At 36.6% G+C, this 17,242-nt stretch overlaps 1 protein-coding gene across 3 annotated transcripts in view; it reads left to right on the top strand.

Annotated features, from left to right (window-relative positions):
- Positions 1 to 17,242, top strand: part of MYPN (myopalladin) — a 79,833-nt gene that overhangs the window by 26,208 nt on the left and 36,383 nt on the right. For all 3 annotated transcript variants that reach the window (XM_009290530.2, XM_009290528.2, XM_009290529.2), the window contains exons 3-8: positions 9,806 to 9,981; positions 11,550 to 11,601; positions 13,757 to 13,904; positions 15,597 to 15,668; positions 15,881 to 16,022; positions 16,974 to 16,997. In XM_009290530.2, coding sequence (XP_009288805.1) covers positions 9,806 to 9,981; positions 11,550 to 11,601; positions 13,757 to 13,904; positions 15,597 to 15,668; positions 15,881 to 16,022; positions 16,974 to 16,997 — 614 coding nt within the window. The remainder of the gene's footprint in view (positions 1 to 9,805; positions 9,982 to 11,549; positions 11,602 to 13,756; positions 13,905 to 15,596; positions 15,669 to 15,880; positions 16,023 to 16,973; positions 16,998 to 17,242) is intronic.

Raw genomic sequence — 17,242 nt, forward strand, 5'->3', positions numbered from 1 at the left:
TTAGAAAAAACACTTCCATTTTATCAGTATAAGACACCCTTATTAATTGATACTTATTCATGTTGTGTGACTAGCAAGCTAATTCTGATGCTTCAGTCTTCACCTATGGATATCTATGAGGATTTTGAAACTTAAATAAGTAACATTTGCAAAGATCACTGGAGATGAAAGGAAATGTGAAAAAGCTACACTTTATTGGTCAACATCAGTGGAATGAGAAACAGATTATTGTAACTTAAATTTATCTTGAAAATTCTTAGATCTCATCAGCACTTCTAAATCTAAATTTGTTCATAAAGAGCTCATTAGCCCAATTTACTTCTCAATTACAGTGGTGGAATTATATTTCCTTTGCTGGGACTGTACCAATCCAATAGAAAGGAAAATTCTATCCATCTTTTAGAGATGTACTGTACATATTTGCATACTAATATCTGCAGTATCATAAAGAGATACCCTTAGTCTAGATGGTTGCCCATCCTTTTATAGGCATTTTAGAAATCTGTGTTGCTTTTCCAAATAATGAAAAGAACTGTTTGCATCCTCAGCATCTAATTAAAGGACTCCGAGCTTCACAGGTGGTCCACTTTTTCCAATTGTCAGCTCATTGTCTTCCTTATATACTTAGACAATGCTGGGTACAGCACTACTACAACTTCTACTGCAGTCAATACCTTTTATCATCTTTCTCACTGAACTAACAGGCACTATCATCAAATGAAAACTTCTCAACATCCAAAGACAGAAGCTCCAAAGATTTTTATGGTAAAGAATCTTTGTCTTCCACTCCCTTGGATTTCTGGCACACCAGCTGCTAATTTTTCAGAAGGAAGAAGCTTTTACAACACAATATGAAGTACATAGGAACAAGGATCTACAAATGAATCCTCTTGTTTTGGCCTGTCTGCAGTTATGGACAGCCTTGTCAGGAAGACAAGAAGTTACCCAGTTCATAGGATCCCTGAACTGTGACTGCCAGACCATTTTGCCCCACTAATGCCTTTGGTAGTAACACGTAGGTTCTCAGTCCCTAACAAGACCTTGATCCATGGTGCCATGCAGGGTCTCTTGTCCATGACAGGAATGTGAACTGCCAAAGGACTAAATGGTTTGTTTATAGAAGAGGAATCTGCTCTAAAGCTGGGGGAAATACCTTGTTTGGGAAGTATATGCTTTCTACTATGCTTCATGTCTAAACTCACTGCTTTAACAATTTTGAGGCATTCCCTTGATGGAGATTATGCCATTATAAATATTGTATTGTGTTCAGCCCTTAAATTCATAGAGGAGTCCGATCAAAAGAGAAAACAGTGCCAGAAATTTGGGTTTTTTGAAAGAAAACAGACAGGAAATATCATCATCCCCTAGATATTAGCACCACTCTCTGAAGACTTCTCCTGCTTATAAAGACTTTGAGACTTATTTCTCCAGGCACTTGCCTTGATAATCCTTTTCGATATTAAAAATGTCAGTAGGATCCCTGGACATGAGAAGTAATTTTTTTCTTCTCTCATCATTCATAATTTATAACACAAAGAAAACTGAAATAGTCTTCTCTTATGTATATAGACCTGTACACAAACTCAATCTGTCTTTCTTTGTATTCGAAAAGGTGAACACTGAATTGCTTGTTTATAGACATATACTCCGGCGCACAATGTTAATTTTATGTATTTCTCCAGAAGGCCACACCACCGTCCTTATAACAGCACATCATGCCCATGCCATTGACACATACATAAAACTGACAAGGTATTCATGCCATCTAAGTTTAGGCGTTTAATAACTATCTGAATTAGAAGCTGACACTATAAAGTCACTGAAGCCTCGCAAGGGCAGATCGGAGTACCCAGGAACAATGACTCATCCCATGGAGTATCCAGGGATGGCCAGGATGCCTATGCACCCAATTCAGGGACTGCTTAATTCCACAGAACTGGATGATGGGTATCTTTGTAAGTTGGGTCTATTTTTGTCCCAACAAAACTGAAGCTTTTCCATTGAAATTTCTGTCTCAACATTTGATTTTGTTTACTGTAAATAATAAAATAAGTTACTTATATGAATGACAGTCAATACAGGAGCTATTACAGTGTTAGAGAATAAGCATCCATCAGACTTTTCCAATGGTAATACACTGCTCCAAACAGAAATGCACACTTGGTTTACTGACTCATGCTTGTAGCCAGATCAGAGTCTTAGAGGAGCTAACACAGAAGTCCAGAACTCACACGCCAATGCCCCAAGGCCAAGGGAAGTAGGGACAGGGAGAAAGAAGTCCCATAGGGAAAATCAGTCCCAAGCAGTCAAGCTCAAGAAAAAGATCAGGCTCAGCTTTCAGTTTCACAATTTAAACTAACAAAAGATAAATCACAAGGGGTAAGTTTGAACTCTCTCTCCCCCTGTGTTTTTGTGTGTGTGTGTGTGTGTGTGTATGTACGTGCTGTATTAAGGAGAAACCTGGGAATGTTAGCTGCTTGAACAGAGTTTCCTTATCATAATTGTTTGTTAACAAACATTTTGTCCTGTTCATCCAAGATTCTTTCAACTCCACCAATGTGTAGGAGTAACACTAAGAAAGGGTGTAAAAAAATTCACTTGCCTGAGTGATAAATATTCATATGCTTCCAGTAATCATGGCCTTTTTAGTCACTGCTACAGCAAAAGGAAAACAGAAAACATAATGTACTTTGGGGTACGTGTTCCATTAACCATGGGGACCATGAGAATGCAGGTTTTTTCACTAATAATAGTGTTTGTCTTTGATCTGCTGTGCAAAGCTTCCAAAATAGTGAAGGAAGCATCTTGTCGGCCATAGTTGTGGAACTGTGTCCAGAACTGGGCTTAGAACTGGCAACTGTCTTGCTTTGAGGGTAACAGTTTTCCGCGGTTTGTGGTGAGTTAGTTCAGTATCTGTGGAGCTGGGCAAGGAGAGAAGAATTCTAATAGATAAGCAAGAGAGATACAAAATCAGTAGTCCCAGGAAAGGACTAACTGGCAAGGTTGCGACTGATGAAAGAAAGCTTAATGCTGACTCACTTTAAGGCATGATTTCTTCTTCCTTCAACTTAGCTGAATGACCACGCTCAGTAAACAAGCATCCTTTAGACACACGTGTGCTAATGCATGCTTGCCTGTGTCCTTTGACTTAAAATGGACTTCCTAACCACAGAAAGGAATCCCAAGTTACTTATAATGCTTATAATATATACACTTACAATGTAGAAGTGGTACTGTGGGAACCCAGAGCATTGTGAAACAAGAACAAGATTCAACAAGCTCTGTAATGTAGTTTCTCAGTCAACACTAGGAGCAATCAGATGGTTAAACTGATGTAATGGGGATTATAAGAGAGAAATTAGAGACAGGAGATTTAGAAAGAAGCTGATCACAGGAATGGAAAGGACTGGAAAATATGATGGACAGATACCACGTTTGAAAGCAAGACAGTACAAAACAAAACTGATGATGTGAAAAATGGTGTAAATGACATTCATGATGGATCAGGGTCAAAATATCATTGGCAGTGATAAAGCAGTATAATTTGCAGGCTTGGTAGGTAACTATCTGGTGTATATGAGGGCTCACTGAGGGACAGAAAATTGGATGGTGGAGCAAGAGAAGAAACTGGGAACTGGTTTGAAGTATCAGTATATGGAAAGCTAAATCCTGCTTGGCTGAATACAGATAGACCTGTCCAACCGCTTTTTAAGATAACTCAGCCTTAATGTAACAAGCCCACATGTTAGAGGAAGCTCGTTAAGCCTACCTATCTAGAAAGAAGTTTCAGTGAAACGTTACCCATTTTTCAGTATCATCAGCTGAATGCAGTGACATAGAAGAGACGAACAAAGATTGGTACTATAGTATATGGGCCTCTAGCTAGCTCAAACATTAGTTCACAATTAAAGAGCACTACTACAATTATTGATTGATTACTTTACTCTGACTATACTGCAGGTCAGAAATAAGCATTTAAGAGAATTGTGTAGTGTATTTGCAAAGCGTTAAAGGTTTTGATGACCTCCTTCTCATGCTTCCTTCTACAGCTCTGTTTCTGTATGAGTAATGATAGGTGTGACATTCACTCCTCTCCGTGAGGAGAGCACTCCTTACTCCCTCAAGTTCAGAGGTGCCTACATTTTTCCAAACTGTTTGGCACATCACTCCTAGGTTAATTTTACTTATGAATCACATTGCATGGTTTGGCATACACAGCTATCCTGGAACTGTCATGAGGATTTGATGTTCTAAAAACAGGCTGTATGTCATTAGGTTTCCGTGAAAACATTCTTTAACATAGGCATACAAAGCTTAAAAAGTACATTTTAGTGCTGCTTCATTTAAGGAGACTAGATCTGCAACTAATCACAGATTTTTAGAGACTGAAGTCACTTAAGATTGATTAAGATTTTTTTTTCCTGGCTGCCAAATGAAAACATTTATCTGTTTTGGTGCTCAAAGCCCAGAGAGCCAAACTTCTCTTACATGCAACTCCAATCAAGTCAATGGATTAAGACCTAGGATGAGTTTGGCACAGCGGATAACACTGCTTGTGCTTAATGTGAACCTGCCTTGTATGATGAAGCTATCATTACAATTCATGGCAGGAATGAAATGTCAGTGACAGAGGGTATTGCCACTTCAGTCATGCCACGTATCTCAATGTCAGAACTCCCCTTGGAACTGACATTTCATTGCTACCACGTACAACATTTTGGTGGTAAGAATAAAATAAAATGTTAATAAGCAAGGAGTAGATATGGCCATACCAAAGATTTCCGTAAAGCTTAATTTCACAAGAGAGAATTGTTTTTCATTTATAAGCACTGCGAAGAGATAACATATATGTAGCACGCTCTTTTTCTTGGATTAATCTCAAAATACTTTAACATTATGGTGGAAATAGTGACTAAAGAACACACCACATAGGAGAACTAAACACAGGTTTGAAACAGAAGTTTATTCCTGAAGTTTTAAATCACTTATGCTGCAAATTTTGGACTAGTCAAAGGAAAAATAACTGCAAAGAAAAAATTAACTCAATCCTGCTCCATTGTCTGCTTGAGTTTACTAAAGGAATATACTACTCACATACTACTAAAATAACCGGAAGAAATAGCTTACATGGTGTATTTAATTTTGCTTATAGGCAATTAGAATTGTGCCTCACAAAGGCATGCAATACAGACTTATCTCTACAGAAACACAACAGGTTAATTGGAAAAGCTGATCAGTAGGAACACAAAGAGTTCTTATATCTTACGGGTGATTATATCGCAGCATTTTGTGTAATGTGTTTTGCTTTATGTGTCACATAAAGCAGTGAGGAGCCACATTTGAGTGGGCACAAAAATATAGTATCACTGTACTACATAAATTATTTTAATGTTCTGAAAAGATGCTGCTGAAAATTAAATCAAATTCTAGAACATGGGTATTCTCTTTAATAGTTTTTCATATCTGCTAAAGCTAACATGCTAAAACAAGACTACATTATAAGGAAGAGGCATGAGGTAGGTATATAAAAAGACATGAGTAAGTGCCATGAGTCAGCTCCCAAAGTACACAGTTGCCTACATGAATTACACACCTAAAAGGCAACTTACGCATTCATATACCCAATTTGTGCTTGTAGTCATAAAACTGTGCATGAACCTTAGGTCTTCTCTCCTGAAGATGTGACCATTGTCAATTATCACCAATTGCAAATCTTGAAAACAACAGAGGAATAAACCATATTGTAGAGAGAATAAAAAAAATTCCCCATTCAGGATCAGAGGAATCCTGTATAATTTCCTGGTCTGGAACTTAAAAACAGCACTAATCAATTTCAAAGAACCTTTTCAATCAACCCTGTAATGCACATTACCATACTTTTTTCCCTTGGGACTGCTAAATGTTTCCTCTACTTACTCGTGGTAGAGTTGTTCCTTTATCCCAGGCACTAGATGTTTGTGTTCTGGATACCAAGGACCCCACTACTAGCTACGGTGTCTGTATCTACATGTTTATAAGGACATCACTGAACAGAAAAGCAAATGTAACATGCACTTCTGGGGAGCCAGTCAAAAAAACCCCACTGTATGTAATTATTACTGGGGAAAATACCAGATTTGGGCAAGTCGTTATGGGCAAAGTCTAAAATAGATGTAGTTTTTCCTTCTGTTTGAAGAGGTTTGTAATAGAGGATCTGAAGGACTATGGTGGAATGTGAACACTACAGCTCAATCAGAAGAAGCTAGAAATATCATTATTTTTAAAGGAAATGTATTTTGAATGGAAGTGTAAACCAATTCTCTCAAAATAAAGATGACACAAATAAAAAGCAGGATTTGCAAACTAAATGTTAGTAAAGAACCATGCAATCTAACTACTAAAAAATAATGATAATGGTACTGTGATAGTGAAATCCTTTAAGAGAGGTAGTTTGTAAATAATCATTTTAAGACCAGTGATTTTGCCTTTTTAAAACTATTTTTAAGTGCTGTTTCACGCCTTCTAAAAAAGATGAAGAGAATGGTAGATAAACGATAAAGATAAAAGATAAAGATAAAAAGATAAAAAAGATAAAGAGAATGGTTAGATACTCTGGAGAAATATATGAACATACATACATATATATGTATATACTCGCTCTGTTCTTATACTCTTCGTAAGTGTCTGCTTTTGGCCACTGTCAAGACAGCATGCTGGGTTAGGTGGACTTGTAGTCTGAGCCAGAACACCCAATAAGTTATTTATCTTTTTACCTGGCAACCTAGGATATGTGCTGATGTTATTACTCCCTTTTGTATGATGACAGCTGTCTCTTAAATTTTCAAAGGTGCTCCACATTGTATGGGTTTGGTTAATATCCACAACACTGTTTACACTGTATTGTGAAGCACCTTAAACAAGTTCCACTGAGGTTTGAGAAGTAGCATGAATGGCTGCTGAAAGCTATCCTGGGGTAAAGAGGTGTCCTAGGCAGATTGTCCACTGACAGGAAGTACCTTGCAGCATCTCATTTTGCCCACCAGATCGGTAGAAAACCTAGCAAATGAACTATGTCGAACTTCAGAGGGACAGAGGAATACTCCCTTAACATTGTGGCTTACATTGAGTTCAAGCAAACACCTGTGGCAATTTAAGATACAGCTGTAGCCTCCTGACAGCCCAGTCCCTTCTTTTATGGTTATTAACATTTACCAAAAGTGATATATAGGAGAATTTGTATGGTTCAGTTATCCTAGATTCACATGTGTAGTGTCCTGGCACAAACCCATTTTCATTAGACCAGAACTGGGGCATCTGCGCCTGGGAACACATTTGAACCTGCCACGCTTGCTTCAGAGCGAGAAACCTCCAGCAAAGAAGTCTGCATCAGGATTCTAACATCTTAAAGTACTGCTGCCAGATCTGCAGGAGTTTGTCTAGCAGAGCCCTAAGGCTCAAATGTAAGAGAAATGAGTAACTTGGTTAAAGTTCTCTGCATAAAGCAGTGCCAATTTCTCCTTGGTAAAACCCTGCACGAAGGATGTGGATGTACTTTAGTGAAGCAAAGCTGTACTTCAGCTGTGAAATGTCAAGGAAGAGAGCTGGGACATTTTACACTCTACTGGCATCCTCTTTTAACATGATGATATTTACTACATGACTGTCCATTGCAATTGGAAATGTTAAATTCATAACTAATTTTCTTAGACCCATTTTCAATTCTTGTTAGAATGGGGGCTTGTAAAAGAGGACAAGCAAGCAGATGTAGACACGAACCAAGACTTTTAAGTTCTAGCTCCCTAGCTACAAAGGTTTGCCTTTCCAAAAGGGGAAATTGTGTTAAGCGGTATGATTCATTCCACAGTGAAGGAGCTTCCCTCCATAAAAGGCAGACCTGTACACTTTCCAAGCTGTACATTCAAGTCAGTTAACTGTACAGCTACAGATTACACTAATGTGCAGCTCGAAGTGGACTGGGGAATACCCTGTCTACTTTAAGAAAGCCATGTTGGACGGCTAGGACTGATGGTGCACAAATAGTGCATGGTTTACTTCTTAGCTATGTAATCAGCATTTAAGTTCCAGATCTGTCCTCCTTCATACCTCATAGTCCCTTTGAGGCTCCTTTTTCAATTCTACATTATACTTCTATTAAATTCTGGTTTTCCATGTACAGTATGGACTGTCTTATAGGTTTTGGGTTTTTTTCAAGGTATTAATTTGGGGTTTTCTTTATGCTCAATTTGTAGCACAAACTTGTAAAAAGTTGTGCTTCCAAGAGGTGAATACAATGGAATGGTTAAACAAATTTATTGATTAATGTTTTTCTAAATTATCTGAGATGGAAATGTCTCAAAGTACCTTATAGTATGAGCCAGGAAATATGAATTATTACAATTACTCAAAAACCTATCCTTATCTTTCCCACAACTAATCTTATGCTGTAATATATAATAGTAAATACATTTGCCATTGCTTTCATAGCATTTGTATACATACATATATGTATGTATACATAGCATATATATGTATGAAGTTAGCAGGTACTTTTACCAAGTTACCATATAAAGATGGATGAAACAATTATTCATTTAAAAAAAATCAATTGAATAAAAAATGTTATCAATATGACAGCCCCCACCCACACATGCACAAGACACATTAATCAACCATACCTAGTTAAGAAAGCACCAGTAAACAGAAAATACAAATATTTCTGTGGAGTTTTATATCTATCTATATTTATGAGAAAAGTTGCAGTGAAGATGAATACACCTTAGTTTGGCTTTTCAAATTTAGCTAGTTATCTAAAAATACAGGTATTTCTCAGTATTATCCCAAACATTTAACTCTGGATCCTATATATAGTACTACACCTTCTCTGTAAAACCTAGGTTGTCTTATTAAATTTGAATCTGGCTCTGCAAACCCACCTGCTTTTTCTTTCTGTTCTGTCTTTTCCCAATTAACAAGCAATAGCAATCAGGCCTGCTCTCCCCTCCTACTAGCTCTCAGGTTAAGCTGATGGTTACTGCCATTAATGTGGATTCCTGCATTTTCTACTGCAACAACCCTTCTGAACACTGAGGGACTTAGGAATGCCTTAGATGAGAATGTGAAGTCTTTAAAGGGCCCAATATATTCTTGGATGTGTAGCTGGGTTTAAAAGAGAAACCCAGCAATATGATGCGGAAAAGAATTCAAGGTCCAGCTGTCTCACTGGCCATGTCCCTGTAAGGAAGTGCCTCTATATTGTAATAGGTCACTTCTCTTTCCTTGTGGTACACTTCTGCCATCTTTTATAAAAAGCAGATTGTCTTAAATATGTGACAAAACAAAGAGTAACATTATAGTAAATTTCAGTCACATTCTGAATCAACATGAACTTTGGAATCACAAGTTTGAGGGAAATTTGTTTACTTAGGGTTTGGGGTTTTTTTGCTACAGTTTAAGCCACAACACCGACCTGAATGTACCTCAAGAGAAATTCAGAGCTGGATTGATAGCATTCCAAATTCAGAGCTCTTCTACTCTACTGTTGAAATCTGTATATCAAGACAAATATGTGCTAGAGTCACTTACATAAACTAGTTTGTTAGTAAGTTTAAACACTGCAAAGAAAGGAGCTCTATTATTTGCTGTAATTGAATATTATGAAAATCATAAATATTTTATTCCTATGACTGTTGATTCAACACTTGTCTGCAGTACTCTGTCAGAATCTTCAGGCTAAAACCCACCCATTTTATCAGCAGAAAGACTTCCAACATTGTCATTCTAGTTGTCAAGTTGTTTGCATTGATAAAGAATATTTTTTGCCTTGCAGGTGGTACTGTGAAGGGAAGGAGCTTGAAAACTCACCAGACATTCAAATTATCCAGACAGGTGATCAACACTCATTGGTTATTGTTGAAGCTTTTGAGGAGGATACAGGACGTTACTCGTGCTTTGCTTCAAACATCTATGGAACAGACTCCACTTCTGCAGAGATTTACATAGAAGGTAATGTTAGAATTGTTGCAGAAATTGGTTATTGAAATTGGTCATACAGCATTAAGATACAATTATGTATTTTTTATGTTAACTGTGTAATAGATTTGTCACAAAAAATACATAGCAGGGAGTCAACACTTGTCGTCATTATTAACATATTTATTATCTCTCTGTAAAATACCCTTCAGACAAGTGACTGCCCTTTACATAAAATTTTATTGTGTTGCTTCCCAGAGATTTTATATATCTCACTGCAAGATAGAAGTCTAGAAATATTCAGATTCTGATGCCACCTTGTATTTTTTGTCTGTGGTTACTCTACAGAAATATAAGAACCTAAACTTTGTGTTTAATTATTATTAATCCCTCTTCCCTACAGTCATTATTACAAATTGAATATAGGATAGCTTCATCCTAACCCGTTATTGGGACCTTGTAACCAAAATAAATATGCCAGCAATTTGATATTTTACTTGCACAATAGATGCTGTAAATAAAACAGAATATATATCTGTAGATTTAGGTGTCTCTTCTTTCTCTTTATGCTTTTTAATATATCCTACTTGGCTTAAGAGAGGTCTATTTATTATATTTCTTTTTAACACTTTTTTGTGTAAGGTTTTAGATTGCATCCATCATTGTGCTAGCAGGATTACAAATTTAAAATAAACACACAGATTCTTTTTTTTTCCTTTTGTATTTTTTCCATTTCTCAGGCAGAGAAATATACTGTGAGTACCATCACTGACAACAGTGGGACCATTCACAAATCAAAGCACCTACCCTATTTAATACAAAGTTAATTTTGCTCTACTGTTATTCTTCTTTCACATCTCTAATCTGACAGTGAAAGGACAAATCCTTTTTTAGTATCTGCACTGCCCCTGACATTAATGGGAGATGTCTGTGCTTGGCAGGGATTTACTAGTTCTCAAGACTGGGGCCAAGGCCTGCTTTTACCTAACTCAGTGGATGTTGGATGGAAGCCATGGCTGATGGAGATGCTCGCTGGCAGGAACTGAAGAGAAAATGCAAATTCCAAATGCAGTGAAGGCTGAATCAGAAGTGTAAAATGTCTCAGTAAGACAGCTGTTAGTAAACTGAGCTAGAGTCTTCGCCAAACTGTGCTACAAGGCACCAGTTTAAGAATAATAGCTATGATTCCAGGTCTCTCTCTTTTTTTTCCCTTTTTTTTTTTTTTAACTGGTAGTATCAGATGTCTGAGGAAAAAAAGCTCTTACTTAATTCACAACAGCAATTACACACTAAATCATCTTAGTGGCATTTTAAAGAGAACCTGAGGAAGACCCAGGTATACAGTCACTCTTGGATCCTGTTCTCCTCATTTCAGTTGCACCTCATCCCAAATCTGCCTTATGTCAATAGCAGTTCCGCATCTTACACAGTATGCAACGCTGGTTCATTTCCACTGCAATGTGATCTTTTGTTTTGGCATAGCTTTATAATATATATCCTTAGAATGCTCAAGAGGAAATTTGAATAAAGGGTTGTATCATTCATAGATAAACTTCTCCAAAAACCCCTCGCTAAGTGATTGGTTTTTTTCTTTTTCATAGGAGTCTCTTCTTCTGACTCTGAAGGTGAAATCATCAAAGACGAAATGGATCAGTAAGTTTAAAATCAATTTCACCTTCCATATTTCTTACAGTTAAAAAAACCCACAAGTGTAGACATTTCGGTTTCCATTAATATTTTGCAACTTCCAACATATTAGGCTTTTGTTTGGGATTTGTTTGGATTGTTTGGGTGTTGTTTGCGTGTTTGTTTGTTTGCTTTACAAATAGTATGGAACAAATACACATTTGCTTGTGTGTCTTCAACTTTAGCTTAAGAATTGAAACTTTAATATTAAATATAAACATAAGAAGAAATATGTTACCTTAAAGATTAAACTACTAAAATTAATTTACTAAAACAGATGCCATTTGACTAGACCAAATTTAAATGCTGGTTTAAGCATCTGACTTGGAAAAACAGTGTAGTAAAATTTCTCACATGAAAATATGGTATGTCATGAAGTTTTTGGCAGAAGATGGCTATACGTGGATTATATATATATAAGAAGGAAATTAATAAATAACAACTAGAGTAAACTGTAATGATGGGTATAAAAGACTACTTAATTATAAAAAGAAAGAAAAGGTGTCAGATGTAATCTAAAACCTGGGAAATAATTTTATTTTTCCTAAATGAAACCCATTCCCTGTGCATTTAGAACCTGATCCAATGCTGTTAAAATCTATAGTCTTTCAGAATCAAAGTCTTTCTGTTAACTGGAAAGGGAGTCAGACTGGTTGAAAACTAAAATAATCAGTCTTTTATTTTGAACTCCTTTGTTCAAAATTAATTCAACCCCAAAAGGAACCAGTGCTTTATAAAGAGGAAATTTTAATCAGATAGACTTACGCACCTTGGGTTTTTTCCATTATTTATCAAGGAGGGTTATACTCATTACAAATGTCATTTTCTTTGAAATGCAAATACGAAACACTGCAGTGTGTTTGACTGAAGACCTCAGGCTGACAGCAAATCCTGTCTTAGGTGATTTTTACTTCAAAGTCATAAAATACTCCAGATTGGACTGGTTTATGGACTTTGATAAATGTAAGGTTTTAATATAAAACTTAAGATCAAGATCTCAAAGGTTTGGGGACGAATTGCTAAGTTTTTCATAGTTGTAGCTCAGATTTTTCCAAATGTCTCAGGGATAACATTTTTTCTTATTCATCTCATTAGGTGTTAACGTAGGGTTGACCACGATCCTGATCACTTGTTGGCATCTCTAAATTGCTTACCTCATTAAATTGTGAAGTAATGTATTGCATTCTGTATTTCTTAGGAAAAAAAAGAATGCTGCTCTGACATCGTAGCGGGATGTCCTCAAATGACAGAATTATGAAAAATCAGGTTTGGGTATAATCAGAGTGTCTTTATTTTTGCTTAGCTTCCAGCTGTCATCACATGAGTCTGAACACCTGTAATTAAAGGGAATTAATGTGAGAAAAGGTGCAAAAAAAAGTTCACAATTTCAAAAGAGAAATCAGTGATCACAACAACTGCATGTTCATTCTAAGTAAGGCTTCCTCTGGTCTAAAGGCTGGCTTTCCTGGGGGGACTTGTGGTACATTCCTGAGCAGCCAGTGCATGCCTCAAACTGAATAAAAAGACCACCTCTTCATTGTCTGCATTATTTTACTTAGCAATAAAAATAAACAGGGTCAACTTTTTTACTTCCATATAGAAACAACCTAGAAGAAGTGAAGAGATGCCAACCTGTACACTACCAAAATTGCATGATATGTTGGTCAGAAAGCATACCTCTTTTTTTATTTTTCAGCAGTAAATTATTGAATCTGTATCCAAGCAGACCATGGTATTTTCATGATCTTATAGGCCCAAATCTTCATACAAGCTCAGGGAGCAGTGCAAGAGAAACTAGCATTGTCCTCTGGAAACTAGCATTGCTCTCTCATGCTGCTCAGAGCTGGTAACAGCAGCTTTCAAGCCACAGTTGGGTTAATGCAGGCCATTTATTACATTTGATGTAACTGAACTAAGTATGAGAGATTAGAGTGGCAAGATATGCAGCCTGATTCTTATAAAATGCAGTTTACCTAGGAGTATGTATCAGTTTAGATCAATTGGAATTCAATCCCAGAAGTGAGACTGGGGTTGACATGTAACTGGGACAGACATAACTAAGGCACACACACATAGCTCTAGCTTCCAATTAGAGAACTTGTTTTTGGTTAATATTTCACAGCAAACCAAAGCCAGCTGACACCTCCTTGAATGCAGCATCTCCTGCTGTTAGAACTGCAACCAAGCATCAAGAAACCTCCAAGGCACCATCTGCCATGGTTCAGCCTGTGTCTGTACCTGTCCAGCCTGTGTCAACACCAGTTAATCAGGTAGGGGAGATGATATGGTGAATTTCAAGGACCAAAAGCAAGCTCTTAAAAAGGTGTTTCTTCTACAGTTTGTGACTCAGAACCCCCAAATTTTCTAGTTTTTGCTTTGCTGTTGAACTCCAGCTTTGAACCTTACAGCCATACAGTAGTTGCATACACAGAAGGGATGTCCTGCCTACTAGCTAACCTTTAGCACCTGGCAAAGGGAAGGGAACTTTTCATCCCCAGGTTACAGGCATCTCTGCGGCACTGAGCAGAAGGAGCAGCTGCTGCTAGCTCAACCAGCGGCAGGAATCTGTCTGCGCTCCAGCAGGTCAGAGACTGCATGCCATGAAGGGCACTTGGATGTGTAAGTCAACTCACTGGCCTCTTCACATTGCAGACTGACTCATTCACTTTCAATAGCGGCAGCCTGTAACTTTTTCCTCTCCCTTTCTACAGAACTCACCTGAAATCATTTTCTTTCAGTGAAACTTATTTTAAGCTAAATCATTTCACTACTATGTTTACTTTGTACCTAGATATGCTTATTTACCACATAACATTTTAATATTCATATCAAAGAGTTTCTAATTAAAGTTAGCATGCATTTCGAGTCCTTTTTGTTGCAAACTATCAGAATATTCGTAACTGTGAATTCTTACCTAATAGGAAAGAAGAGCCATATTTACTTAAAAATAAAACTGAAAAGTTAATGAGAAATTCGCTTTACACTGCCTTTTCAATGTTTACAGCCTAGAATTAGGTGGTAACCAATAAACAGAAACTGAATAGGTGAAATAATGCATATTAAAGAGCCATATTTACTTAAAAATAAAACTGAAAAGTTAATGAGAAATTCGCTTTACACTGCCTTTTCAATGTTTACAGCCTAGAATTAGGTGGTAACCAATAAACACAGATACTGAAGGTGAAATAATGCATATTTACTTTTGACTACAATGAGAACGGAACTAAGCCTTTGCGACATTTTGCCATTTTGACAGAGGTTGCCTAAGTCAAGAGTGATAGTTATCTCAAAAATTACCACTTTTAATCTTGTTGGCATATAAGACACCATCTATAAAATTTGGCTGTTTCCTGAGATACCGAATCACTAATTCTGCTGTTCTGGGGCAGCTTCTATTTCACTAAAATGAAAAGCTCTATTAATCAAGTTATATAAGGAAGTTTTCCAGGAGAAGAATAATTTCATTCTGATTTCACTCAGTAGGATCAATAGGGTGATATTCCACCTCTGTAAATTTTTCGGTTTTGGCAAAAGAGGAGAATTACGGTAGCAGTCACACACATGACTTGACTTAACTTTTCCTTATTAACATCCATAAATACTTTGTACCTAAGAATTTTTAAAAGGACACTACCACCAAGCAGCCTACGTAGATTTGCCTTAGTGAAGTATTAATGACAGATGTTATAATACACCGCAGTGAAGTTTTCCTTGCCATGATTAACTCAATAAGGCAATAAGGCAGTAACAGCATTTTTGTTACTCAGGCGGTAACCCATTCAGGAAGATCACTACCAGTTGTCTACAACAGAGCAACTTTTATTCACTGCGTTAAATATTTTGCTTTGGACTTCACCTACCAAAACCTCTTTTGTGTCACTCCAAGAGCATGTTTCTCCTGTATATGGAAAAATATCCTCTGTACACCTAAACATCATCATGTGATGTTTTGCTCTCTACAGGCTCAAAGCCCCACTAACTATTTGCAAGGACTGGATGGAAGACCTATAATTGCTGCTCCTGTATTTACAAAGGTAATTCGTTCTGTGACATGTTTGAAACTAAAGAGGTCAATTAATTGTATGGAGAGAGAATTAAATTTTTTAGCTATCAAAGATAAAAAAAGGAATTATGCATTTATTAAGCCATTCAAGGATTTAAGTGGCTTTATGAAATCTTACTGAAATCAGTATTACTTCCAGACCAATAAGACATTTACTGACTGTCTATTCATTTTCTCTATTAGATGTTACAGGATATTTCAGCTTCTGAGGGGCAGCTTGTTGTCTTTGAATGTCGGGTGAAAGGAGCTCCTTCCCCAAAGGTTGAATGGTATAGAGAAGGAACATTGATAGAAGATTCTCCAGATTTTAGGATACTACAGAAAAGTATGTTTCTTCTGTAGAAATATTGTGTCTAATAAAATATAGGCAAGCAACAAAATTGCTAACATAGCAACACTTGAATTTCTTATTACAATGCTAAGAACTATATAAGCCGTATTTATGGCAATAAATCCGGGTTCCAGAAGCCAAAACTGTGGATGAATTGAACAGCATACTCACAGGTAGTATTTGTCTGAGATTCCCCAAACTATTGAATTGTTTTGCCTTCTGCTTTGATCCCTTTGCCACTTCAATGTCCTTTTCTAATTCAGCCTTACTTTTGCTGTTTGTTTTTGGTTTTGCACCATTTATGTAGAGTTCCATTGCCCGTAAAGTCCCTCATCTTTTAGTTAAGTGCTATTACAATAGTGCTTATGGGCAGCGGATTGCTTATTTATTCACAAAAGTACCCTGATGTACATGTTAGCATGCTCACACATACATGTGTGTGCACATGATACATGATAGGTTGTAAATATATACTTCCACTTTAATTTTCAAATGTAGTCAAAACATCTGCAGTTTTCACATAAGTCACTGGAATCCTAAAATTGCTAAAACTCAATAGAAATTCCTTAAACACCACGCTAAGCCAAACCTAAATGAAACAATGTTTTATCATAACTTGATTTCACGTGTGTAATAGTTTCAGAAATTGTCTTCAAGACACACTAAAGTAGTACTAAGATTGCAAAAAAATACTTCTTGCAGAATTTATTTCCTATTCATAAGTTCTCAGAAGTATTTGTAAGTGTTCCTATTGTTCAGAGGATTTGACATACCATTGAATACAAGGCCTGGCTGTCTCCACCACCCCTTAAATAGAAAATTGGATCAAAAGGAGTATTCTGTCATATAGAGAAGATCAAGCTTCATAGTTAGTGCTTAAGAAAAAAAAAAAATTGGCAAAAGTAAGTATATTCAATCTACTAATTCTGCTCTTTTTCCCTTTAGAACCACGATCTATGGCTGAACCAGGTGAGGATCATCAAAATGCTCTTTTTTTTTTTAATTATACAAATGTGGTGATTTAACCTCACAAAATATTAATTATTTAAACTTCATAATTTAATTAACATAATTTCTTCTTTTCCCCATGTTCTATAGCTACTAGTGAGATGCATTTCACTGTAGACTGTTCCATAAACATAGAATTTAATTAATTCCATCGCTTTTGAAGAAAATAATGTTTCCATTCTGCTTTGACCCAGTTCTAACTCAGG

This window comes from Aptenodytes forsteri, unplaced genomic scaffold (assembly GCF_000699145.1).
Source record: "Aptenodytes forsteri isolate BGI_AS27 unplaced genomic scaffold, ASM69914v1 Scaffold349, whole genome shotgun sequence".
NCBI lineage: Eukaryota > Metazoa > Chordata > Aves > Sphenisciformes > Spheniscidae > Aptenodytes > Aptenodytes forsteri.